This window comes from Aptenodytes patagonicus, chromosome 1, assembly GCF_965638725.1.
Source record: "Aptenodytes patagonicus chromosome 1, bAptPat1.pri.cur, whole genome shotgun sequence".
Lineage (NCBI taxonomy): Eukaryota > Metazoa > Chordata > Aves > Sphenisciformes > Spheniscidae > Aptenodytes > Aptenodytes patagonicus.
The window spans coordinates 34,406,919-34,434,101 of NC_134949.1; the positions used below are offsets into that span (position 1 = coordinate 34,406,919).

The 27,183-nt window shown below is 40.6% G+C and overlaps 1 protein-coding gene across 1 annotated transcript in view; it reads left to right on the forward strand.

Moving 5' to 3' along the window:
• ANO6 (anoctamin 6) overlaps positions 1–26,935 on the forward strand; it is a 78,377-nt gene extending 51,442 nt beyond the window's left edge. The window contains exons 9-20 of the mRNA XM_076331739.1: positions 838–943; positions 2,231–2,291; positions 5,670–5,815; positions 7,285–7,362; positions 8,890–9,115; positions 9,999–10,168; positions 10,749–10,846; positions 13,774–13,904; positions 14,700–14,905; positions 20,977–21,176; positions 21,636–21,741; positions 22,678–26,935. Of these exons, the coding sequence (XP_076187854.1) occupies positions 838–943; positions 2,231–2,291; positions 5,670–5,815; positions 7,285–7,362; positions 8,890–9,115; positions 9,999–10,168; positions 10,749–10,846; positions 13,774–13,904; positions 14,700–14,905; positions 20,977–21,176; positions 21,636–21,741; positions 22,678–22,884 (1,735 nt within the window). The 3' untranslated portion in view covers positions 22,885–26,935. The remainder of the gene's footprint in view (positions 1–837; positions 944–2,230; positions 2,292–5,669; positions 5,816–7,284; positions 7,363–8,889; positions 9,116–9,998; positions 10,169–10,748; positions 10,847–13,773; positions 13,905–14,699; positions 14,906–20,976; positions 21,177–21,635; positions 21,742–22,677) is intronic.
• Positions 26,936–27,183: the final 248 nt, after the last annotated feature.

Below are 27,183 nucleotides of genomic sequence, written 5' to 3' on the forward strand. Positions count from 1 at the left end.
CATAGTCATGACACAGATTCCCTCATCAGAACATGACAAAATTCAACCATGGCACAATGACCCAGGTGTTTTTTCCTGGGTCGTTGTGCCAAATCCTCTGCAGGCCATCACACTGTATAACCCCTTCAGGAAGGGTGTTCATCTTTACAAAACATGCTGAAGGGCTGTTCCACAGCTCCACTCCTGTGGCCAATTTATACCCATCTAGTCTTATACCAGTATTATCATTTAGTTAAGTAGTTCATCTCCCTCCCTGGTGTTTACCCCGCTGATGTACTTATTGAAAGCAATTACATCACCTTTCAGCCTCCACCGTACTAGGTTAGATAAGCCAAACTCTTTTGCCATCATTTAGGAGACATCTGCTATTCCTTGAATCACCCTAGCAGCCCTCTGCACGTTATCCAATCTGATCCTCCTTAGGAGACCACAGGGACTAGGTAGCCATTTCAGTTCCGCAGCTATTCCTTGCTCTGGTAGGCAGTGTTCCTCTTCCTTCTCCCCTCGGACTTGCTATGATAGCCCACGTAAGCATGCAAGTGTGGGTTTCCTACTGAAGAGCATGAGGTCTTTGAAGAGTTGTTTTATTTTTAATGTCAGCAGTTTTGAGAATTACCTCCACGTACAAGGGATGGAAATTATTTTCCCCTCATGTCATCCATTTTTGAGATGAGGACTAAGAATGGGGATGTGTTGCCAGGGTGGGGGGCGGAATTCTTGAGAGCAGATCACCGGTAAATTATTTCTCATTTCCCTGAGATTATTGCACTGTCCTCATGTGCGAAAAAGGACTAAAGAATTTAGTGTTGGTGAGTGACTGACTAGTTTTGTTTTTAGCCAAGAAGTATGTGATCCCAACATAGGAGGTAATATCATAATGTGCCCTCAGTGTGATAAAGTATGTACCTACTGGAACCTCACCATCACTTGTGAATCGTCCAAGGTAACTACACTTACAGCTTATAGACATGCTGTTGAACTTTAGTTGCACTTTCTCTAGTATTACGTATAAAACAATGTTCTTTCACTAATGTCTTGCAGAATTACTAGAACTATGCAAATAGTTGTGCCTTTTGATACAATGACTGAATTTTGAAAAGTAGAAACAACAATAATTGCTCCACTTTGACCTAAGATGAAAAAATTTGGGGTTTTTTAATTTCACATAGCCCCCAAATATTTAATATAGGAATAACAGGGGGTTTTAATCAAAAATTAAACAGTTTGGTTTCATTTTGGGGTACTTCTTCCTTTTGGGGAAAAAAAAGAAAACCCATGTTCAATTACTAAAATCTTGATTCAGTAGCTCTGAATCAATTTTGCTAAGGAAATGTTTAAAGCATGTTTTGACATTTCTAAATTCTGCCTCCTGCCTCCCTGAAGAAGTTATATGGATCTGTGCCTTGAATTTGACCCGTGTCATCAAGGAGGAGATGGGTAGATGGAGAGGCTGATGTGGGCTATGACAGAAGTTGTGACACAGCCGTGTCCTATTAGCCGTGACACAGCCAGACTTTTGCTCTGAGTTCCTGACTAGAGGAACCTGTCTGTCTTTCTCCACTAACTTGTCTCACTAGGCTGATGCTAGCCTTTTGTCATTCCTTTCCATAAGGAAAACTGCACTTTTTTTTTTGCTTTCCGCTCCCAAAACTGCAATTTTTCAGCTATTCATCAAAAATATTTTGCCCAGCTTTGATGTGTTGCTTCAGCACACTTAAAGGGTAAAAGAAATAAGAATACAGGGAAAAGGCTATGATGAAAGAAAAGGCAAATTGTGACCACAGAGGTATCTCACCAGAATGTGGTTTTACTAACTGGCTTGATTTGTTGTCATCCTGCTCATGAGAACCAGATGTGTCCATTGCCTTTTTGTGGCTGTATTAAAAATACATAACTCAGTATAGAGTTCCCAGACCAGAAGCACTGTTTTTCCTCTTCCTATGCAACAGATGGCAGGAAGTTTGATAGCACACCATTTTACTATCCTCTTGCTGCATATTTGGCTTATATTTTTAATTCTGGGCTTTGCATTTAATTTCCTTAATTTACTGGAGGGTGGTGTACATTGACAGAAATTGAGGAAACGCTATCAATAAAGATTGTTTATTAAACTACATAAAAGCTAAAAATCACCATGTTCAGTAGGCAGCGTCTGTGCTAGGTCAGTGTAGAAGAAAAAAAATGGTCGATTATATGTTCAGCCTTTTTTTTTTCTTTTCCATTTTTCCAGAAACTCTGTATATTTGATAGCTTTGGAACACTGGTGTTTGCAGTATTTATGGGAATATGGGGTAAGTCGATTTCAACAACTGTGGTTTGTCATCTAATTTTGGCTAAGCCTCCAGCATCAGCCAAGAAAACATGGATAAATTTGCAACAACTTCATTTTCTACCACTCAGGAATTCACTAGTAGGTAGTTCTGTAGAAGATAGGTACATCCACAGGAACTCTTTTTTAGCATCACAAGAAAACAAAAAATTGTAGAACTTAAAGTTGGTCTTCAGTGTCTGTTTTGTTTCATTTGACTTGGAGAAAAGTCCGAGAGAAGTGATTAGAGCTGCCTCATGTTCATCCAGCAGGAGCCAGCCACATGCTTAAGTATATCTGGCAGAGAGGCTGGGTTTTGTCCAAAGAGTTTTGGAGCTTCCTGTGCCTATTAACAGCTGTGTGACTGCGCAAGGCAATTGAAAAATAGTTGTTTATTATATTTCCTAGGAATTTTTTCCTCCTGTCTTTATTTAAGAAACTGATTGTAAAAAGTGTACTAGTTACAAGCACTAAATTTATCTTTTAGCAGATAAAATGTATCTGAAACCAGGGTGTTTCCCATGGGTGAAACCACTTGGTGCTGTATTCAAGGGATTAGGCAAGGTTTATTTTCCCAGAAATGGTTTCATTTGTTCATATCAGCAACGTTGTTAACTGGCTTTTATTGCACTGTCTTATCCGGAAATTACCAAAGTAAGTTGAATGTTACGTCTGTATACAGGATACTATAGAGAAAATAACTCATGCAACATTTTAAATTCATATGTAGGCTGACAAGAATACATAATTTGCTTTCTTTGTAAAACGCATTGTATTTTTATTTTCCTATGATGACCTAAAGTGCTTTAAAACAGCTACTGCTTTAAAGAAATATAAGATGAAACATGATTTCAAAAAGAAGATTTTTTTCAAAATATACGCTAAAATCAAAATACCGGCAGGAAATTCTCTAAATAAAAGAAAATTAGAAGTTTGATACTAATGTAACCTTCTCCTGTCATCTGAATAGTTAATCTATTTGCAGTTTGCTTTTTAATTAGAATTGTGTTTCCTGTTTTGAAGAATGGTTCCAAGAGTAATAATTACAAAGTTAAGCCGCATGGTTATAGTGATGGCTGCAAGGTCTATTAGTATTCTTGTCATAAGTCCACTATACAAAGAGGTGAATTGTATTACAGAAATTCAGTCAAAATTGTACTGAATCCAGATGACCCATGGTCCTGGTGCAATTCCAGCTGTAATTTTCATCTTGCTCTAATACTTTTGTAGACCTCCTGGTCCAAAACAATTAAAATAATACTAGATTTTTAGATATGTTATTGCATCATTATCATCAATACACTTTTAATAATTGCATTTGTTTTGTGTGTATTCCCTTCAAAGATCTTAAAGCACTATAAAACACCAGGGAATTTGGCCTCAGGAATTAGCCCTCTATATATTAAAGCTCTGAACCAACACTTCTGCCATGATGGCATGACTAGATTGACAAAGGTCATGAACAAAGGCAGCTTCCACTTCACTTGCTGCCATCACTGGATCCCCTCCCTGGACAAGATCAGTTAAACAAACAAATATTCTCCAATGGAAGCATTTCTTTTCAGTCCTTGGTGACACAGCTTCAGAGGCAGAATACCTGGGCCATACTGAATGGCAGTGTTGAGGGACGCGTGAAAGGGGCCACCACAAATTACCAACGTGAGGTGGAATTAGTGCTCGGATCTCCTGATTCTGAAACATCATTTGTTTCCACTGGTAAAAAAATGCTGGCTCAAAATAAAAGGAAAATGTAGCAGCAGTAGAAGGAGCAGCAGCTCCTTCCCTGCTCTGAAAGACGCAACTTGGCTACTGGCTTATTTTAGCTAGTAGAAGTTTTCTTTGTATTGGGGCTGAGGGCTGTCCCCATGTTATGTGCCCTTCTTTCACTGTTAGCACAGAGGCTATCACAGAAGGAGGCCCTGCACTTCTGGACTCCCCAGCAGCAGGCAGATTTGCAGCTGGAGCAAATCGGTATAGCCTGTAGCTTCCTGTGATTTGGGTTGGGCAGCAGTTAGAGGTTCATGGAAGACTAATCTCCTTGCTCTGCAGGAGAAGGCAGATGTGATCCTCTGGCCCACTGATTGGAATGGCCTTTGTGCTTCTAAGCATGAAGTATCAGAGAAGTCCTTGTGAAAGAGGCCCCTGAATAATCAGGGGAGGAGGGTTTCCTGGGGTTTTGCCTGTGTGCAGATGTCAAGGTCATCTCACAGCCCAGCCCATGGAGTTTTCTGGGTTTTAAATGCTTCAGTTTGGGGTTTATTGACCACACCTGATTTTGGAAATAACCTTTACTGTTTGGACTTGTAACTGCATGCCATTGATGTTTCATCATTCAGGATGAGGGGCCAAACTACTTAAAAAAAAACCACTTTTAGGATTAATTACTCCCAGACAATGGGAGTAATGAGGAGTGCAGTGACGGGATGCTAACTCCTCCTGGAGGCAGTGCTGCAGAGCCACACCACTCATTTAATCTGAGGATGCACTGTCTTCAGTAATAAAGCATCCGGGTGTACTGGGGAGCGTGGTACTGACACCCATCATCCTGAGCTCCTCCAAGCCTTCTCAGCTGTGTCTGTCATTGCCTCTGCTGACAGATCTACCTGCATCATGTCTCAGGCCAAGGTAATGAGTTTGGCTGGATTCACATCTAGTCAGTACCACTTAGGCATCTGTGTACCTGGTCCCCCAGTGCTTCCAGTTGTAGGAGCACAGTCCAGGGAAACTGCTGACCCAGCCCACAGCGTTTCTACGCTCCATGCCATGCAAAAAGAGCTGCAGCCCCTTCAGATTTGTGCTAGCAGAGGAGGAAAGATAGCTGTGTTTCAACCACTTTACCTGAACCATCATTGGTTCTTGTAGTTTGCAGACTGATAATTTGTCCACACAGAAATTGCAGACTGAATGAACATGAGCTTTTCCTCGTGGCAATTTTTGGCATACTGAGTTCTTGTTTTCTAGAAGTCCTGCACTCTCCAGTGTTTTGTCTTCACCTATCCAATCAACTTGCTTTCTTATGCATCCCATGATAAACTTTTTCAAAAGCGGTCTGTAACATGAAATCCAAAGTGCTCATGTTCTAGCCTTAGGCAGAAAGCAAATAAATTTATCTTTATTCTTTAGCATGTGCTTACAACACCATTTACCCCAGGTTTCTCTTGTTAAAGTATCTATATATCCAAAGCAATAATTGCATAAATAAGTAGATCCAGTTATTTTCACCATCACATTAGCCAATAAGGGTTTTGTTCCATATCTGTGGAAATCTGTAGGGGAAGCTGAGCCACATGTTATAGCCCAGGGGGTCAAGCAGTGTCCAATACTCACATGGTATTGCTCACTTTGTTTGTCTTCTGGATAGTTACTTTGTTTTTGGAGTTTTGGAAGCGACGGCAGGCTGAACTGGAGTATGAATGGGACACAGTTGAGTACTTAGAGCAAGAAGAACAAGTTCGCCCGGAATACGAAGCTCGGTGCACTCATGTAGTAATGAATGAAATCACACAGGTAAGGAATATTTTGATAACTGGTGATGGCTACTGCAATAGACGTGTTCTGAGAGGACACTATGAAAATGGTGAATCTAGACCGGCGCTGTATAAATCAGCAGTGCTTCAAGGAAAGTTGATAAGCTGGCCTGGAAATAGTGAACTTATATAGTACAGTTGTGTGGGAAGGAATTTATACCTAACTGTAGGCACCTTAAAGTAGTTGCCTGTTTGAGGAGCTTGCACTGCTGAGGTTTCTGTGTCATAAATAAACAGAAGTAGTCATCATCTCCAGCTTAGGAGACTAAGTCTACTTTATTAAATCCCCCAAGAAATGATTCAGTGTTGCTGCCAGAGGCCAAGATCACAGAGCATTTGCTATCTTTGCCTAAGAATGCATCAGGAAAAAAGGGTGAAATAGAGGGAAAGATGTTACATTATATATCATGCCAAGACTGTTCTTTTAACCAAAGATGTTTCTGTTTGAAAATAGGTATTGTTGCTAAGTGCATGTGGATGCAATTATGATTAATAACAGCAAACTCACAGGGACAAGAATAATCCTCATTTCAATGAAATAGGATTCATATTTATGAGGATCTTAGTTTAGATCTCTATTTATTGTACATTTTGAGTAGCTTTAGCTTCTGTAGCTCACTCCAGCTCAGCTTCAATTTTTACTGTTCTCTGTCAATATATTACTCTGGCATTTATCTGATCATTTGCATTGCTTTCACATTCCATCCACGTTATACTAATGTTTATTAGAGGGCACTTGAAAAGTTTCAAAATTAAATGCCATAGTTGGAACTATCCTATATGGATCTTCTTTTTATATCTCATACTACACAAAATCTGGTTCTTTTTAAAAGCTTATAAACCTATGCCACCTTTACTATATAAAGTGATAGCTAGAAAGTTCCTTTCAGACAGCTCAAAGAGTGAAGAATATGCTAAAACATAATGATTTTGATCCTCAGAGATCCTATAAAGACTCAGTGAATTTTCACACCACCACATTCAGGTAGGCACTTTCCTTGGGAAAGCCATCCCATTGTTCCTATGGGATAAATTGAGAAATATGGAGATCAAGGACCAAAATTTTAGTGCCTGCTAATTTTAGCCAATGAGGTTTAAAAGCTGATGGCCTTGGATGCCATGATCAGCCAAGAAGGATGGGTCCATTGAAAAGGACTACGCACCCTGTCATAGCTGAAGTCAGTAAGAGCTGAGGACACTCAGCCTCTATGGAAGTAATTTTTATCTTAGAATGGGCAGCAAAAAAAAAGACACGTAATCAGGCAAGACTTTTGAAATCATGAATAAATGTGAGTTTCCAGGACAACAAAGCAGGAAAGGAGACAAAACCAGAGACTTCTTTCTTTCATTTTTTCTGCCCTCAATATTATAAAGGGTTTAATTGCAGCACCCAAAAAATATGAAGAAAAGATTGGGTGCATCCTTGATCCGTTTCTAAATCTTTTACAGCAAGAAGAACATGTGCCATACACTGCCTGTGGGAAGTGCATACGGGTGACTTTCTGTACAAGTGCAGTCTTCTTCTGGGTAAAGTTCTCTTATTTTTTCACCTCATGAATTCAGTTCTCTAGAAAGTGTCTAAAAAAAGATCCTCCTGAACTGAAAAAAAGGTAACAAAGGAACAAGTTCAGTTGGATTTCCATCTGATGCATAAACCAAGACCATAAGGTATGGACCCACATGGAGAAGGTAGCTGTAGTCACTGAATACTCATTAGCGTACAGTCAATAGAAAATATGTCAAAATATCCTGCAGCTGTAGCTTGTGAGTTATGGGTGTGAATGTGGTCCATTGGTTTTTCCCTCATTACTTTAAGATAAATGTCTTTGCTTTTGGGGGGAAGCAGGGGAAAGACTTTGGTTTATATGCTCTCCTCCCTACCAGTTTCTATCCACTTGTTCCAGCCATTTGCTTCAATATCGCGTCTCACAGTCCTGGGCCCCTTTCAGGTTTTTCATTTCACTTAACAGAGCAAAGCTGGGCTCTCTTTAATCTTCCAGAGCTGCTGCTTTAATTACAACTAAAACTTGAAAGCAGTCCACTCACCCATGAAACAATATCTAACATGGTGAGCATGCCCAGAGAGGTTGCCTTGAAAAGCTCAGTATTTTAGCATGCTGCATGTCCTCCTTGCCTGTAGCCCAAACAGCAGCTGGAAAAGACCTCATCCTAGGTGATAGGAGACAGATAAGAGATAGGGTGGTGGCTGGCAGCCCACGAGACCCTCAACGTTAACACGTCTGAAACACAAAGGAAAGAATACTGGCTTGCTGTTGGATTTAAATAGGTAGGACTTCAGGTTGAAGGGAAGAGATTTGGTCTGAGTTTGTCATTTGTGTTACTGCACTCTCTTATTATGTGCAGGGAGGGGGGGAGGTAGGTGGATTCATGGCAGTTTGCAGAGATAGTGAAAAAAAGATTCACAGCTCTATGGACCTCAATCTGAATAATAGCTAGAGAACTAGCAAGAAATAAAAGCAGGAGGAAAAGCAGAAAGAGAGGAGATGGCAAGCAAGATGGGTTGCATGGATCATTATTACAAGTCCTGCAGATTACATGACTTGGCTTAAAATTTATCTATTCCTTTGAGGGGTCTGTAGTCTGTAATATTATCACGTGAAAGAGAAGGTACAGCCCCCTCCATAATCAGTGCAGACCTGCTAGTACATTTGCCATCCTGCCAATTGCCCAGTGTCGAAAGAGGGAGATTCCTTCCTAACTCCTGGAACCATCGCATGCCCTGAGGCGTAAGATTTGATTACACATCTCGTTATCTTAGCTTGCATTGGTACAAACCTTGTTATTAGTCATAAACTAGACCATCTCTTTTCTTTCCCGCAGATTGACTATGCTGCATGAAAAAAAGGCTTCTTTTATGCATTCTAAATTTATTGCCTTCTACCTTATTTGAGCATCCTCTTGCACTCATCTTACGCGATGGAATGACAGGCACCCAATCGGTTTCCTTTTGCTTATTGTAGAAAGTATTTCAAACTCACTTTTTCCCGAAGCCAGTGGTTCAATATTAACACCTTTCTTGCATTCCTTTGGCAGATTCTTTTGATTATTGCTTCAGTTATTGGAATCATTGTCTACAGGCTCTCGGTTTTCCTGGTGTTTTCTGCAAAGTTGCCAAAGCACATTAACGGAACGGAGGCGATCCGCAAGTACCTGACTCCGCAAACAGCCACTTCAGTAACTGCTTCGCTCATCAGCTTTATAGTCATTATGGTTCTCAATGTCATCTATGAAAAAGTGGCAATCCTGATTACTGACTTCGGTATGCTGCTGCTGTACCTCAGATAGAAACTTGGGGTAAAATAGCAAAAAGAAAATAGCATTTATATGTATAATAATAACTCCAGTAAATGAACACCTGTACCACATATTTCAGAATTTTCCTGCCAAATCATACAATACCATCTAGAAATTTTCAAAGACAGATCTTCTCAATATCAAAGGAATACGATATTCAGCTCTTTGCCTGAAAACTCCTTGTATAGCCAGCATGAAAGATCAATTGTTTACAGTTTTGTGCTTGTGAAACAGACAAAACAAAGAAAATTACTATAATAACCAAGCTTTATGAAAACAGATCAGTAACGCATAACACATTCATTTACATTAGCTTTTGTTTATGGGAAGAATAGCTATTTTCTTGTAAATAAATGAAATAAGGTCACTGTTCCAAAGCTAGATACCAATCCCATGTTATTAGATAGATAAAGTCACAAATATTATTATTCTTTACATCCAGGCCATCAACATTAAAGTAGCTATTTTACTGTAGATGTGTGAAGTAGTGCGGTGTTTTAATATAGTTTCATTTAATACTGTTTCATCAGTTCAAAGTGTTACATTTGCATCTTTCCTGAGTGTGCTGGATTTGGGTGCTTTTTTTTTCCTTGACTTATCGGAATTTTTGCTTGTTCTTTTTCTTTATTGTCAGGGAACAAGTTCTTTCCTTTTTACAACACATATACTTTTAGAATTAGCATAATGATTACAGTATACATGGGGATTATGTACAATCTAATTCATAATGTTCTCAGTCATATTAAGGAATACAAGGCATACACATACTTTTCCAGCTGAGGCTTTAAAGCAGCTTGTAGGTTACTTGTAGGTTGGCTTTTTTTTTCTTTTTTTTTTTCTAATTGCAGAGCTTCCAAGGACACAGACCGATTATGAAAACAGTCTGACCACAAAGATGTTCTTGTTCCAGTTTGTCAACTATTACTCTTCATGCTTCTACATAGCCTTCTTTAAGGGTAAATTTGTAGGTCACCCTGGAAATCCAGTTTATTGGCTAGGAAAGTATCGCAATGAAGAGGTAAGAATGTATGACAGTGTTTGGTTTTAAACAGCAGGAGCCATTAGTCCAGGTATTCTGCTGCAGTTAAGAGTGTATAACATAGCTGTACATATTTAACATGAGGGTTCAAAAAGTGACTGCCTCCCAAGCCAGTTGCCTCCTTAGTAACCCTTAGCATAAATGAACATGACACGAGACCAGGTGGGCTTAGGAATGTATTATGCGTACCCAGACAAGCTTATTTTCTCATGGTCCAACAACCTGTGAATCGGCACAGAGGGGAAGGGGAGAACATCAGTAGAAGCATTCATATTTTTCTGGGTGACCCTCGCCTGGTGACAGCACAGTACAAAGCTGCATGACTTCACCTAGTATTTCACTCTTTCACTAGTGTCCTGTCAACCTACCACATATGACCATATGTGGCCTGGAATTGGCTTTTGCATACATTACTGGAAAGGTTTGCCTAAATAGTCTTCTTGTGTTGCTTTAAGAAATGTTATCATAATAAACCAGGAATGCATTGTTTTAAATGCTTCATTCACGCCTGAAAAGTTACCCAACTTCAAAAATGTTTCATGTCTCTCCCAACCTTCAGTGTGATCCAGGCGGATGTCTCCTCGAACTCACAACTCAGCTTGCCATCATAGTAGGAGGTAAAGCAATCTGGAACAACATTCAAGAAGTGCTTCTTCCGTAAGTTCAAACAATTAAGTAATCTGCTTTTTCATATTTGAAAGATACTGCTTTTGCTTGATGCATTCAAGCATTTGGTCACTAAATCTGGTAGGCGCGTGTTGTATTCTAAAAGAATAAGACTAGTCTTTTGGGGCCTTTTTAGACAGTTTGGATATTTTCGGTCTGGTAGATCTGAGCTCCTGTCTGTCGTTCTGACTGATTTTAGTTCTAATCAGAAATGCTTCCTTCCTCTGCAAATCAGACTCAATGTGTTTCAGGTTGGATACTTAAAAATGAGACAATAGAAGCTCTGAAACTATTAAACTAAATACTGTTGCTTAATATTGAGTGGAATGACTTGTTTTTACACATTGGGCTTTTAAAAATCATGCATAAGTTACTAATTTAACTCATTTAGTTTTACGGTCCTATTTGACATTCATAGTGCCTAGACGTTCTCTTTCAGTAGGGCAGATCTCTGGAAGGGCATGTTTTAGTGTAAAGAATAAGCAAAGCGCTAACCATGAATGCCCTCCATTTAATTTGGGTTAAGATACTATCCAGGACTCTGTTCCTTCTCCCAGGACTTTTTCTTTATTTTATGCTGATCAGTGGCTGTTATGTGGCTTGGAGTAGGGAACTCCCAGTTTGCTCATGCCCTCCTGAATGCCGTAAGCACCGGCCCACGGCATTGTATTCCCTCTGGCTGTGGTTCTTCCAAGCCCACTAATTGTGCTCCTTTGCTGTACAGTGACCCTACTTCAAAGCGTGTTGTAAATACTGTGTAGGGTTGAAGCTAGGGTGTTCTGCTGAGATACGGTTCCTCCAGGCCCCAATGCTCTGTATATGCTGCTGGTTGCAGGATGGACCTGTAGACCCATCCTTCTTTTCAACATCTTCTTTTGCCTGGGGAAGGGTCCCTAGACTAAGCATGCCTGCAGGTGTCAGCTCCAGCCGCAGACAACTGACTCCCCCTTCTGTGTACAGGAAATATATTCATCTGACCAGAATTTTTAATTCACTTCCCAGGGTGACAAGTAACATTTAGGTGTTGAAATGCTGAGTATCACTTCTGGATCTGGTTCTTAACTACTCTCTCATTCTGCATCTCTGCAAGTATAAAGAGAACCATTTTGTTTTTTCTCTATTGATAGACATTCACCCCCACCCCCCTTTTTTTTAATATGGTTCTTTGCTGAAAATGGCTACAGCCAATTCATCGGTTTCCTTAAATTCTCATGCAAGCCTTTCAGATGAGAAGATCAGCCTCGCCTCGATCCCTGGGAAAGTGAAGGAGCAGCTAATCCTGGAAACCATTTCCAGGCACATGAAGGACAAGAAAGTCATCAGGAGTAGTCAGCATGGATTCACCATGGGGAAGTCATGGTTGACCAACCTGCTAACCTTCTATGATGAAATGACTGGCTCAGTAGATGAGGGTCGAGCAGTCGATATTGTCTACCTGGACTTCAGTAAGGCTGTTGACACTGTCTTCCATAAAAGCCTCATAGAGAAGCTGTTGAAGTATGGCCTGGATGAGCAGACAGTAAGGGACAGAAAACTTGCTGAATGGCTAGGCCCAGAGGGTGGTGATCAGAGGCATGAAGTCTAGTTGGAGGTCAGTCACTAGCAGTGTACCCCAGGGGTCAGTATTGGGTCCTGTCCTGTTTAACATCTTCATTAATGATCTGGATGAGGGGACAGAGTGCACCCTCAGCAAGTTTGCTGATGACACCAAACTGATAAGTCAGAGGGTTGTGCTACCACCCAGAGGGACCTTGACAGGCTGGAGAAATGGGCTGGCAAGAACCTCATGGAATTCAACAAGGGGAAGTGCAAAGTCCTGCACCTGGGGAAGAAGAACCCCATGCACCAGTATGTGCCGGGGGCCACCCAGCTAGAAAGCAGCTTGGCAGAAAAGGGGCTGGGGATCCTGGTGGACACCAAGTTCAACATGAGCCAGCAATGTGCCCTTGCAGCAAAGAAGGGAAATGGTATCCTGGGCTGCATTAGGAGGAGTGTTGCCAGCGGGTCAAGGGAGGTGATCCTTCACCTCTGCTCAGCACTGGGGAGGCCACACTTGGAGTGCTGTATCCAGTTCTGGGTCCTCCAGTACAAGAGAGAGACATGGACATACTAAAGAAAGTCCAGCAAAGGGCCACAAGGACGATTAAGGAACTGGAGCACCTCACAGATGAGGAAAGACTGAGAGAGCTGGGACTGTTCAGCCTGGAGAAGAGAAGGCTCAGGGGGATCTCATCAATGTGTACAAATAGCTGAAGGGCGAGAGTAAAGAAGAGGGAGCCAGACTAATCTCGGTGACTAATGCCCAGTGACAGGACAAGAGGCAATGGGCACAAACTGAAACACAAGAGTTTCCCTCTGAACATAAGAAAACACGTTTTTACTGTGAGGGTGACCGAGCACTGGCACGGGTTGCCCAGGGAGGTTGTGGAGTCTCCATCCTTGGAGATATTGAAAAGCCATCCGGACATAGTCCCGGGCAACCGGCTCTAGGTGGCCCTCCCTGTGCAAGGAGGGGTTGGACCAAATGACCTCCAGAGGTGCCTTCCAACCTCAACCATTCTATGATTCTGTGAATTTTGTGATCAGAAGGAATTAATCTGTCTAATCACAGGCCTACATTTAACTTGATTTTTTGTTACCTTGAATTTTATGTGGTCATTCACCTGTACAACATAAGTATAAATCACTATGATTCTGATAAATTGCCCTTTTACATTCTTATTTATGGTTGTAAATAACTGCTTTCAGGATAAGGCAACAGAAGATTATACTCAGGTTTGAAGGAAGTTTTCAGTAATTCAAGAACAACTAAATCCACTGTTCAAAGCTATAACAGCACAAATGTCATTTTTTTCCATTTACTGAACTTTTTAGGTTATTTTACCAATGTTAGTGGTCTTTTTCTCCCTGGCTGATAGTTGGGTTAAGAATCTGATCGGAAGATACTGTGCAGCTGCTAGATCAGAAAAAGTTGTTCCACGCTGGGAACAGGACTACCACCTGCAGCCCATTGGAAAACTTGGACTGTTTTATGAGTATCTTGAAATGGGTAAGTGGCAGTTTAGTTCGAATCCACTATCACTGCTGGATACAAACATGCTTTAAAGAAAACCTTCATACAAGCAATGCTTAATAAGTTTATAGACAGAGGAGACATGAAAGTTATCCAACACAAGTTTTGATGAGCTGTTATAGATAGTTTTGCAGACTTTTATTAAGCAGCTACGCCTCAATCCAATTTATAGCTAGGAAACAGCACAGGATTGTACAAGGAGGAGAAGTGCTGCTTCTTTGCCCCATCTTCTCAGAAATGCATCCAGAAGGCAGACCGCTGCCATGTTCTGGTGTTGTACAGCAGAGCCCTGTGTCAGACTGCTCTGCCAGGGATCTGCAGTCACCAGTACTTGTCACTGGTCTCTTGGGAACTGGTAGATGTCCGGTTTGTTGCCGCCATCCATTCTGTCACAGCATTGCCAGCGTACTTGTGGCAGCACCCAGACACCAATAACACGATTGTTAGTGTGGGCTTCCCAGCACAGCACTGAGACAGATAGTGATTAGATTTCCAAGTCTTCATGATGAAGACATAAGAAAGAAATGGATGTTTGAATACCCTGAATAGTTCCTCTGGTGTGTTGTGACTTGTAACATTTTCCTGTCCCTCCACCTAGCAGGTTTTTCCAGTACTGTTGTGCTCCTATCTTCTCATACATAAGATTTGCTAGGCACTTGGCTACTCTTTCTTGTCTCTCTCCTACAGTTGGAGTATATAAAGTATACGTGCTCATATTTGCTTATCTCCAGTAAGTGAAAGCCTCATCAATGTAACCTCTCCCTTTGACAGTTATACAGTTTGGCTTTGTCACTCTGTTTGTGGCATCATTCCCCCTGGCTCCTCTTCTGGCTCTTATTAACAACATGTTGGAAATCCGGTTGGATGCGTGGAAGCTGACGACCCAGTTCAGGCGCATGGTTCCACAGAAGGCACAAGACATTGGCGCCTGGCAGCCCATCATGCAAGGCATAGCCATTCTGGCAGTGGTCACCAATGTAAGTACTGGGCCAACAACTGCAAAAGGTAAAATGCCTTCACTGCAGGTGTTGTTACATTCAAACGTGGGAACGCCACGTGTGGCAATGTAGCACTTAAATGATCCTAAATGAATTGCAGGCATCAGTCCCGTAAGACCTCAGCCCCTGTGAAACAGGCTCTCAGTTACTTTCCAGATGTTTTGGGAGCAGAATATGGCTACTGTCTAAAATACTATAACTAAAGAAAAGAAATTTTACTTAGAGTTGCTAGAGTCTTCAGAAAAATCTGTTACATATGAAGACTATAGCACATCTTTCCCAAAATTATAGCGCGTAGTACAGAGATCTTTTCACAGTCTACAGCTAAATGCATGAATTTTGAAAAACTTAGGTTGCAGCTTAGCTAAGTTATAATTGATTGCTGTTTCTAATTCTTACAATTCTTATGGTCAAGCCTTCATATTTGAATTTGGCTTTAAGCAATTTTGCACTTAAAACAGAAATTCAGCTTCTTTCTTGTGTACTTAAAAACACAATGTGTGCTAAAAATTGCAGGACTTACCTACCTTTTGAGATTGGAATGAATTTTCTGAGAATTTGCAAATTAATCTGTTTTTCAGTTGGATTTGAAATTAATTTTAAAAGAGTTTCTTTAAAATACTTAGAAAAACTTTTTTTTCTGATTAATTTCTGATTCTCCTGACAATGAAATTCAGACCTTTCAAATTTTCCATATCATTAATTCACCAAGATCTTATACATAGACTGCATTGTGGGGAGAAAAATAATCCATTGGACTTTACCACTGTGAATTATTTGATCGCTTATTCTTAAACAGTAGCTAATATCTATTATCTTTCAAAAAATTCCCACTGCTGGCCTTTCTCAAAAGAGCAGTGCCCACTGGTTTCCTCTGCAGGGACAGTAACACCACAGACTGTTCATGGTTAATAGCCTTTTTCAACAAGGTCACCATTTTCTACTGTTATCGCTGAGATCAGGGATTCTTTCTGACACACTTAAAGGTAGTCACTTCCTCAAGGACCTCGTCCTTGCAGTAGCAGTACCTTATGGCACTCAGTAGGCGTTTCTGGAGAAAGAAGTTGAGTCTGAAGACAAGAGTTCATCTCAGCCCAAGCTTTCACAGGAGGCTCTGCCTGTTTGGAGAATGGTGGACTTTGGGTGAGAGGAGGGAGACGGAGCTGAGCACTCTGCCATAGATACTAAAGGATAGTTAGGGGACTTATTTCAAGTAAAAGAGCAATTCAAATTTAAATAAGGGCATGAAGTTATTTTTCTGTATCTCAGGCACCTTCTATAGTCATTAGGTGCTTGGCTGGTCTGGGGTCTCAACCCCAGGGGTTCTGCTTTTCAGAAATAATGGGACAGGTACGTGCACCTTCTCTTCCCACACCCAGATGAGCGTCCCTGCATATTGCTCTCTCTTTTTTCCCCAACTTTTAAAAGTCTTCATTTTGCCCCTGGAAGGATGAGGCTATTTTCAAAGAATGGGAAGATGAGCTTCCATGACCTGACTGCCTAATGAGTTATCATCTTCTCAGTAGCTTGTTTTTGTTATTTTTGGGGTTGAGGGTGGTACCATATAGGAATAGGAGTCCAGGGTGGATTTCAGTGATTAGGAAAATTTTATATGTCGGCCTCAGCTACCAGATGTACTTTCAGGTATTTGAAGGTCTCCCAAAATGGCCATTATTGTTTTTCAGAACTTTATTTCGCACTGTAGCAATTCAACAGGTATGGTAAACATAGCTAGGATGTAGAGAGGAGACTCAGGAGGGCATAAAGGCAGAGAATTAAGCACAGAGAAATGTCAGAATAAAAAAGAGAACTTGAAGATGGAAAATCTTCAAGAAGAGAATCTGGGAGACAGACAACAAGCCAGAGAATCTGCTCCAGCTGTTTCGCACTGCTCTGCTGAGGCAAGCCAAACGTAAATCCAGCTGTTCCATAGGCATGTGAAACATCCAAGGCCTAGTAGTAAATCTGGTGTTAAAATTTAAAACAAAAATGATGCAACTTTGGTAACACATGTCAGATAGTTAGAAATGTCAGGTGGCACCAGAGATACTTCGGGGCTCTTTTGTTTTAGTGCCTGTGTAAAAAAATTGTTAGTGATAACTCTTCCAGCAAATTATGGAGATAGATAGTGCAAATTCCCAGGTGAAGCATAGCTATAGTAAAGTAGAGGTAACATTATTGGTGCATCAATATCCTTTTTTGAACTATGCTGCTAAAAAACTTATAAAATAAAAGGCAAAGGAGTTTCTGGTGCCCTGGAAGAAAAACAAATATGTTATGCTATAGGACAAGCTAACTGTCTTTCCTAGTCAATCCAGCTGGGTCTGGTAATACCACTATGAAATAAAAAGTTGGATATACATCTTAAGATTACTTTAAAATATTGTTATGAGTACCTTAGTCATAGTCCTTATGATATTCAGGGCAGAGTTAAAGTGGCTTTGGTGACCTTACGGTGACTGAGACGTGTAGGCTTCTGTTAGGAATGTATTCATGCCCTGCTCTAGATTCTGCAGAAAAATGACCCAGCAATAGTTTTAGGTGTCTGTCACTACCCATCCACAACCCACCTGAGGCTCATCAGAGCTTTGCAACCTTTTTTCACTCCAAATTCCTCCTTATGTGCTATACTCCTCAAGGCATCGCTGAAAACATGGATTTCTCAATGTACGAAAGTATATTGACAGCTTGGTTTTATTCTCTGTCCTCCGTGACAGGCACTCAATCCCAATGTTCTTGTGACTGTTAGCTGCAGGCATGTGTCTTTTAGAGTCACCCTTTTTGGAGGTCTCACGCGTTAGATAGAGTTGATGTCAGTGTGAATGTAGTGCATTTGCCACTGACATCAGTGGGGCTATTAGCATGCAAGGGGCACAGCACCAGAGGCTGTCATGTTCAAAAGGCCCTGCTGCAGGTGTTGTAAGGACCTCAAAGAGATCAGTATTTCTTGCTAATGAAGTGTGGGCTATAAAGCCATATACTAGATCAAATGCTAGAAGCTGTTTTCTTCCTTTAAGTATGTTTTTTTCTTGCTTGACATCCAGTATCTAGTACAGGCCATCAGTCTTTCCTTTATCATCCCTTCCTTGACTTTTCCTTAGTACACAGAAACTGTTTCTTCTCTTCTGTGTGACTTGATTAGACGTGGGTAGTGTATCATCGTCTCCTTCGTGCATTACCTTTAGAACACCTGCTAGTCGCTTGCAAGCAACTTTTGCACAAAACTATCAGTTTTGCAACTTGCCGCTCAGGCGCTGGACTTGCTGTTCCATGATACCAAAGCATCTGTTGTTGATTTGAAGACTGATTTTAATTAGTCATGGTATAAATGGAAAACTGTGTACAGTAAAGCTTGGGAAGTAGAGAATGTGCTATTTGTTTGTAGTTCTCCAGTGCAATACTCTGAAATGCAGCCCATAATTCAGGAAGAAAAAAGTTTTTCCTTTGAGAGGATGCCGTAGGATTAGCTTTCGTATTTCTGTCCTTGCAGCTCTCTGGAGCACATCTGGAGATCATTCCGAGGGAGGGAGGAGAGTGGGACAGGGTTCAGATTTAGGATGATGAGAGACCTGGGGCCTTGCAAAAAAATTCAGTAAGAGCAAATACTAAGTTGTGTAAATACCGTATTCCAGCATCTTTCTAAATGATACACAGAAGCAGCATCAAACTCATTTGGTCCAAAGGGAGAAGGGATTTTTTTTGCCTTACTGTTCAGTTGCTATTAGTTCATTTATGGTCTGACTGGATGAGCTAATGAACAGAAAGAAATTACATTTAACTAAAACTTTCTGTGCTTGTACTTCAGTTAAAAACAGAGTAATTTAGGTGTGAGGTCTTCTCCCTGCAACTGCAAGACACAGTAATATATATTTCTTGTCAGCCAAAAACACCCACTTTGCGTGTAAATATAAACAACATATAATTTTCACTTCATTGCACACTGGCATCTAATGCTTAAAAACAGTTTTTAAAAGTGCATGCGAACTACATTTGATTTAAGCCAGAGTACAGTACAAAAAAAAAAAATCTTACCCTTGGAAATTTTAAACAAGTTTATTTTAGTTTTAGGATGCCTCCCTTTTCTTTCTCCTCAACCAAATTAACCTTCTCTCAACTGAACTCCATTATAACAATATTCTGGAGAACCAAATACAGATTTTGGACCACAGTCTCAATCTTTCTGCAACTTTTGTCTTAACTAGAGTTTAGCTTCTCAGGTACTTCAAAGTAAGCCAACTCAAAAGGTAAGACATTAGGATAGTGTTCAACATTTGGCAGTGGTGCTACTTGAGGTGGGGTGAGTCTTGCACCCCTTTCAGCTCCTTATCCTTTCCCTTCCCTGTCTTTTCCCCTTGTTGCTGTCTCTTGTGTTGTGCTGGCACCAGCACTTTGACAAACACATGATGAACCAGATCAGGGAGTGGATCCGGCCGGGATTCCCCGCCAGATCAGTGCCATGATCTGATCTGCTGCACAGCTGCATGAATGCATGAGCGACTGCTAGGGGCAGAGGCAGGAGGGACAGTGGTTGTTTTTACTAGCACTGCCACCAAAGTGTTGTTTGATGAACTGTAGAAGAAGTGTCTGCATTTTTTTTCACCCTTTCTCCCCTCTCCCTTTCCCTTTTTTTGTAACTGTTACAAATACCTCCTCAGGTTGGGGCTCTCTTGCTGGGACTGCTGCATGAAGGTGGACAATTTTTGCCCCATCTCATGAAAATAAGGAAATACAGACTACATGAATCACAGGCTGGCATGAAGGGGAATAAAATATAGATATTAACTAGCTCTTATGCTCCTCTGATACCCATTACTGCTTAACTTTGCCCCTTCCTCTGTCCCGCACCTTTACTGCAGCTTTTTTCTGCCCCTTTTATGTATCTCTGCCTACACGTCTCTCCCTCTGATGCCATTAGATCCCTATTTCACACCTTTCTCCTCCATGTCTCTGCCCTGGTTCTTTGCATCCATGTTGTCAAGTGTTTTTTTCCCCTGCCGTGGGACAAAAGACTTCTCTTTCAGCCCTGGAGTGCAGCTCATCACTCCTTCCTAGGTGCTGGGCACCAGAGACGCCTGTCATCATGAGCTGGCCGGGCAGCCTCTTGCTAGGCACTCAGCTGCAGATCTTGCCAGTGGAAAGTCTTCCTCACAGGGAAACCTTTTGAATTTGCAATAGCAGAGGAGGAGATTGGATTAAACATAGTTAACCTGTCCTCCAGAATAGGATGTTTTGGGAAGTTCATGGGTTTAGAAAAGACTTCCCACAACAAACCCACGGATCCAATTTCCTACCCAGTTTGCAACTAGCAGACTGAGTAGGACAGGGACTCTCTTGGGAGCAAGATAAAAACAAATGGTCACGTCATATGTAAAACAGCACTATGCAGCTGGTACTAAAAAAATTATCTTGGCATCAAGAGCAGTTTCCACATGCACTGACACTGAAACTTATGAGGCAACAACTGGCAAGATGAATTTGGGCTGGCTAGCACCTCAGAAAGAGTGGATGTTTCTAGGGTCAGAGACTGATCAGCTATATCAGAATTAATATCAGAATTAATAATTTATTCTTTTACTCAAACCTGAGGCTTCCTCGTGAAATTTAATTTTCTATTATTGAAGGACTCTTCCATTGTTTCCATGAGTTTCATCAGGCAGGATTTCTTTAAGCATCTCATAAGTACATCTGATAGAAAGCACTTTTGCTGAAGGTTACCTCAGAGTACTTTAAGGTGAGTTTGGCTGCTGACCTCTACTGCATGCTCATGAGGAAAAAAAGTGTATTATAGTATAACTTTTTTAAGGCATCCAGCAGAGCTAGCGTAATTTAAAAACCATACAGAGTGCACATTCCAGAAAGAGATTGTTTCATGCCCGTGAGTGACTACGTGCTCATTTACAGAGGGAACTACTGACTGGAAAAGCACATATTTTCTATTTTTAGCTCACAGTGTAACTTTTGTGATACTAAGTATGTGGCAAAGCCATACATGTTAAGGCATATTTCTTAAACACTGCTCTGCTTTTTTGTCTTCTTTTTCTGAAATGCAGGCTATGATAATTGCTTTTACATCTGACATGATTCCTCGTCTGGTTTATTACTGGTCCTTTTCGGTCCCTCCTTATGGGAGTCACAGCAGTCACACTATGAAAGGGTATATAAACAGTACGCTTTCTGTCTTCAATATATCAGACTTCAAGAATGCAAGCAAGCCATTTTCCCCATGGTTTGGGAACCAAACAACATGCAGGCAAGTGTCAAATAACCATTCTTTTCCAACGAGAAGAATAAATACATTTTTTAATATCGAAATCATCTAATTCAGTTAACGATATCCAGTAAGAAATGTTAAAACACAGTCAAAGCCAGCATATTTTGAATGGCAGAACTGAGTGGAAGTATTCACCCATAAGTTTGGGCTACTCAGAAAAGTCTTACTTTATTTTGTTTTTCTCGTAATTGATAGTCTTCAGAAAAAAGCACTTCACATTTTTATAAGTAATTCTTAATACAGTGGCAAAAAAAAGGGACATTTCAGCCAAATATAGCTTGTTCTGCAGATACAGAGTTTACCCATTACTGTAGTTACGTGCAGCTAACTGTTCCGGGATGCATTAAGCAGGGACATGTCTTGCTCCATCCTCTGGCCACAGTGCTTTACTGCAGAGATGCCTGAGAGTAGTTCCTGACTTTCCTACGTTGCTTTCAGATACCGGGATCTCCGCTACCCTCCTGGTCACCAGCACCAATATGAGCATAACATATACTACTGGCATGTCATTGCAGCCAAGCTGGCTTTCATCATTGTCATGGAGGTAAGTAAGTGTACAGGGTTTTGAGCATGACTTATTTAAATTTCTCTTCCTTCTATGCAGAAAATCCTTCAAAGACGTTCTGTCCAGGCACAGCTATCAGAGCTGGTGATGTGTGCTAGCATGGGCAAGAGCTTGGGAGATGTAAATAAAGTGTAGCACCATTAGAAAAAGTCTCTGAAGTCCCAACATCAGTGAAGGATTGCCCCACGTGTTTGCAGTTTCTTTTCCCAAGAACCGTAAAATGATTTTTAGTATCAGAAATAGAAAGGACAGTTACACCAGAAATATTTTTACATACACTTAGAGGAAGTTTGCGCACAGGCTCATGAATACATATACGTTAATCCATGTGCACTAGCAGAGTGAAGTGTATAAAGACACTGCAAAAGGTGAGTCTCTAGATGAGCATGAAAAAGCAATTGCTCCTTCCTCTGCAGCTACAATCTGGGCTTACGAAAGATGGGAGTCAGTCCAAGATGAAGGGAGAGGAATATTAGGTATTATTTCATTATAAAATGTACTTAGGGCCTGATCCAGGGACTACTGAAGTCATCAGAAACATGCAACTGGTTAGATCAGAGTTCCCAGAGCAGAGCAAAGTCCATTGCCCCAGAGTCATTTGAACAAACCTAAAACAATTTTAAAACAAACTGTAACCAATATTTCCATGCAGGGGGGAAGCACTGGGTACCAGGGTCCCCCAAAGCAGGTAGAGAAGTCTTTGTTAAAATCAGGATTAGAAAATCGGAAATTCTTGTTTATCAGACAATTATTCTATTCATTAGTCATGTCTGCTTTTTAAAATACTGTTCCACTGTGATAGATACTGGTACAGAACCAGCTCAGAGTCTTAAGAGATAATGTGAAATTTCATTTATAATAATAATAATGTCCCGTTCAGCCTGACTGACATTCTTTCATTTTCACCTTCCCCAGCATGTCATATACTTTGTGAAGTTTATTATTTCATACGTAATTCCGGATGTATCACAAAAGACCAAGAGCAAGGTCAAACGAGAGAAGTACCTAACACAGAAACTCTTGCATGAGAACGATCTCAAAGTTGTGAAAAAAACCATGGGGAAAATAGCCGACAAAATTATCAAAGGAGTAGACAGCACTTTCGGACCTAAAGCTGAATAAGTACTTTTTTATATGGAATAACAGTATTTAGCCAACTAATACCTGTCCAGATATTACCAATAGCTAATCAAACACTTTGGATTAATTCCCTTTACTAAACATTGTTTCTTGCAACTGTTACCTGCTCATTTACCTGGTTCCCTTGTACAAATGCAACCAGTGCAACTCAGATAAGAGTTACCAATTTTTTAAACAGCTTTAGCAGGATATATTTTTTTAACATGTGAAGATAAAAATTATTTATCATCTTAAGACGATGCAGATTAATCCTCAAATATATAGAGTGCTTTCCACTTTATTTAGGCATCGGCTATTAGATCTTTTGTTTGACTTGATTAAAACCTTAAGAACAAGAATGACTTATTGTAAGAATACCATCACGTCTTCTGAAGGAGTTTTGGTTACTTGCTAATGCAAACCCCAACTATAAAATGAAGAGGAAAAGCCAAAACATGATGGAAAGAGAAGGAAAATACAATTCAAAATCGTGTTATTAAGCCATTGGAATTGACATACTAAGCGCTGTTGTGTGCTACACTGAATTAGCTATGCATACTGAGACTTAAATGGATAACAAGATATTTCAATTAATCATGGACTTGGATCACAAGAAGCAGCAGGACTGTAAGCCCATCCTGTTCATCAATCTCTGTGTAAACAGGAGAATTGCCTTTGAAATCAATGCATACAAACTGACTTTACAGCACTCCGAGTGAGTAGAAAACTCAGGCATTTTATCTTTCCCCAGTCAATGTACTTTCATTAGTTCACTTGCCCATTCTGCTCTGAATGACCGTAGCCTTGAAGGTCTCCTACCTGTAACAGTAATGAGTGTTAAAAGTCTTTTCACGTACTAAATCAATATTTGTGGAGGGCTGTCTTTTGCATTTCTCCCACACCAGAGGCACCATGCTCTTCCCTGATAGATTTTGACATAGGAAGAATGTGCAGCTGGACCTGTTGTGATACAACATTGCGTGATAAAGTGAATTCTGACAAGACCATGAATCTATTGAAACTGGAGATTGGAATAAACCATTTAATATGCCTTAACCATGTTATGAAGCTTTAAATAACTAAGAATGATGTTAGAGGTGTGGATGCATGTGCTAGAGCCATCAGTCATCTTCAAATTAGGCTGCAGATATGCTTGGCTATTTTGGCTCTGGTTGCAAACTGGGAGTTAGGGAATTACAGATTAAGCATGTATGTAGAGCTCCGCTTTGTGTCTGCAGCAGTGGTATTCCAGATTATTAACTTGCTTTCTCTTTGAACAGTTTTAGTGGACCAATTTCTACAAATTCTGAAAACCAAAATCTTGTTAAAAAAGCAAAAGTGTGCCTGTACTCTGTAAACCAGGTGATTACTGTTGCGTTTGTAATTTTGTACTCTTCTTAAATGTAATAAATATGCAGAATTTTTAGGCAGATTATTCATATAGCTTTTTACATATTAAGAAGTTCATTTGCAGAAACTAAGTAGCATTTATAAGATGTATTTTATCCCATTAATACTCAGAAGGAATCAAGCGTCTGAATTTTGTAGCAAAACTTCCAAATACTGACTGCTGTGTACCTCAAGCCTCTCCTTTGAAACAGCAACATTTAAACCAGAAGAGGTAGCACATGAGGGGAGTCCTTTCAGCAGTCATGATACACAAGCTTTCACTCAGCAAGACTTTGTCTGATGGCATGGAAGAATGTGAGAGGAAAGCTTGGTTCAAAAATCAAAGAAAGATGAAAGAAAGAAACTCACAGGTTCCAGAGAACCACTTGCATTTCTGACACTGAAGGACTGAAGCTTACTTATTATAATGCCCAGAAAACTTTGTGTAGACACCACCTGAAGACAAAAAAAGACGCAGGGCAGAAAAACAAGATAGACTGTAACGATAAAGGACAGTCAACCAGAGCAGTGAGGGGACCAGTGCTTCTTTGCACAGGGAGTTCTGCCCTTTGCCATTTGTTTTGGTTTTGTCAGAATCACGACAAGCCTTTAATTTACCAGGAAGCAAATATAAACTGGGCAGATGGACAAACACTCAGAAGTTTCTAAGCAAGACAGAATTTCTCATCAAAATATATCCCCTCAATACTGGTTTGACCTTTTCCCCGGATCACAGGATGACTGGGGTTGGAAAGGACCTCTGGATGTCATTTGGTCCAACCCCCCCTGTTCAAGCAGGGCCGCCTAGGGGAGGCTACCCAGGACCATGCCCAGGTGGCTTTTCAATATCTCCAAGGAAGGAGCCTCCACAACCTCCCTGGGCAACCTGTGCCAGTGCTCGGTCACCCTCACAATGAAAAAGTGTTCCCTGATGATCAGAGGGAACCTCCTGTGTATCAGTTAATACACATTGCCTCTGGTCCTGTCACTGGGCATAGTATACCAAACTTCTGTTTAAAACAAATTTTTGTCCAAAAAACTGTTTCATGGAACAATTTTAGTGAAGTACTCAGGACTTCCCTTTGCAAAATGAGTTTGGTTAGAAAGGCCAGTCAGCTCCTTGCAGACTTGGAGCTTTTGATTTTAGCTTTGAACCGGCTCTTCCCCGTCCACAGTTGTGTTCAGCTGAGATGCCGTTTTCATACCCCCATCAGTGATGACAGTGCCAATGTGCCTTAAACACCCTTCCAGGTGCTGTGTTGGAGGGCTGGGGCAGGCAAGGAGGCATCCTGTGATAAAGGAAAAAAATATGCAGCACAAAATGGACCATTTCAGGTAATTATTTGGTCTTAAGGAAGCATTTATTACCCTCTTTGAGAGGTAAAGAGACTAGGAAACAAAGGAATTAAGTGCCTTCCCTGGGGTCACACCATGAGCAGTGGCAGAGCTTAAGGCTGATTTTCAGGAGTGCCTGGTCTTCTGCTCCTTGTTTGGTTCCTGTGGCCTCTCTCAGTTGCCCCTTTTTACATCAGTTGGCAGCGTTTCCTAAAGGGGCAGTTGTCTCTCAGTGTCATCGAGAGTTTATATTCCTGCCTTTAAAATAATGACTTTAAAAAAACATGCTACATCAGTAAAGCGTGTATATCTATGACTTGGGCTCCTCCCATAATAAAATCCTAATCAGCTTTGGTTGTGTTTCTACATTACCATTTTTGTTCAGATCAAGAGTGTGCTTTTGAAACTAGTCTTCCACTTGTCCCCGCTTTCTGGGCAGTGCTTCCCATGACAGACTGGTCTCAGGGCACATGGACTGGATTCCTCTTGGTTTAAACTGAACGAGAAGGCATGTTTTAGATCTGCACTTAATGGTCTCTGACAGGCACTTAGTCCAGAGAGCTAAAACCAGAGCTAGGCTGAAGAGAGCAGTGAGTGCTGCATGGGCATCAGCTAGTCAACATCAACTTTTTGCTCTAGTGATTTGCTTCTGAAGTGCCATGCTCCTTGCTCATGTAGCTGTAACATGTCATTTCAGAAGACATTATATCAGGAATTCAGTTCAGTTTGCCATATGCACAGTGTTATTCACAGCACACAGTTCTGAATGAGAGAGAAAGAAGAGGAAAACCAACAGAGTGCCTAGTAATTGCATTTTAATAGTTGGATCTCTTAAGCTGTGCAATTTCTGTAGCCTCTACCTCCAGCTGCTGAAATGTGCTCTGCTTGTACACAGGGAGCTCTGCGCAGGCATCAGAACAAAATGCTGGGGGGGCTGTTGCCAACATATGAGTATTTGTAACTCCTTTTTTTTTAGGCTAGGTCACTTTAATAATATTTAAAGATCTGCTTGAAGGGAAAAATAACATTTGTTTTGAACTATGAATCAATTTTGCTCTTTTATACACTTTATATGTAGGCCAGACTCTTACTTTGTACAGATTTGTTGAAGTCAGGGTGAATTTGGACCAGTGACCATTTCACTGCCTTAACAAGCACCATAAATTACAGACCGTCGCCACTGTTTTAGACTCTGTGTATGTTGATAAAATTCAGAATGTAAGAATGTATTTTTTGTATTTTTTCTAAGCATGTTTGCTATTCGTTTCTGAATATTAAGATTTCTTTATATTTATTGTCATTAAATAAAGTCTATTTTAAAATAACAATACATCTGCTGTTGATTAGCATTGTTTGTTTTTCCATGAATGATACTGCTGCTGCCAAATGCCACATTTAAATTCTTAGAATGTCATCCCTGTCTAATTTCCATATTCCTCCTCTTTTTCAATCTTCTTCCATTAAACTGTTACTAGTACTGAAATTTATGTCCTGTTTTTTCTGCATCCTCTAGATGGAAGTCATTCCTTTCAATACCAAGTCGATGACAAGGACCATTATGTTCTCATGCAAATAAAC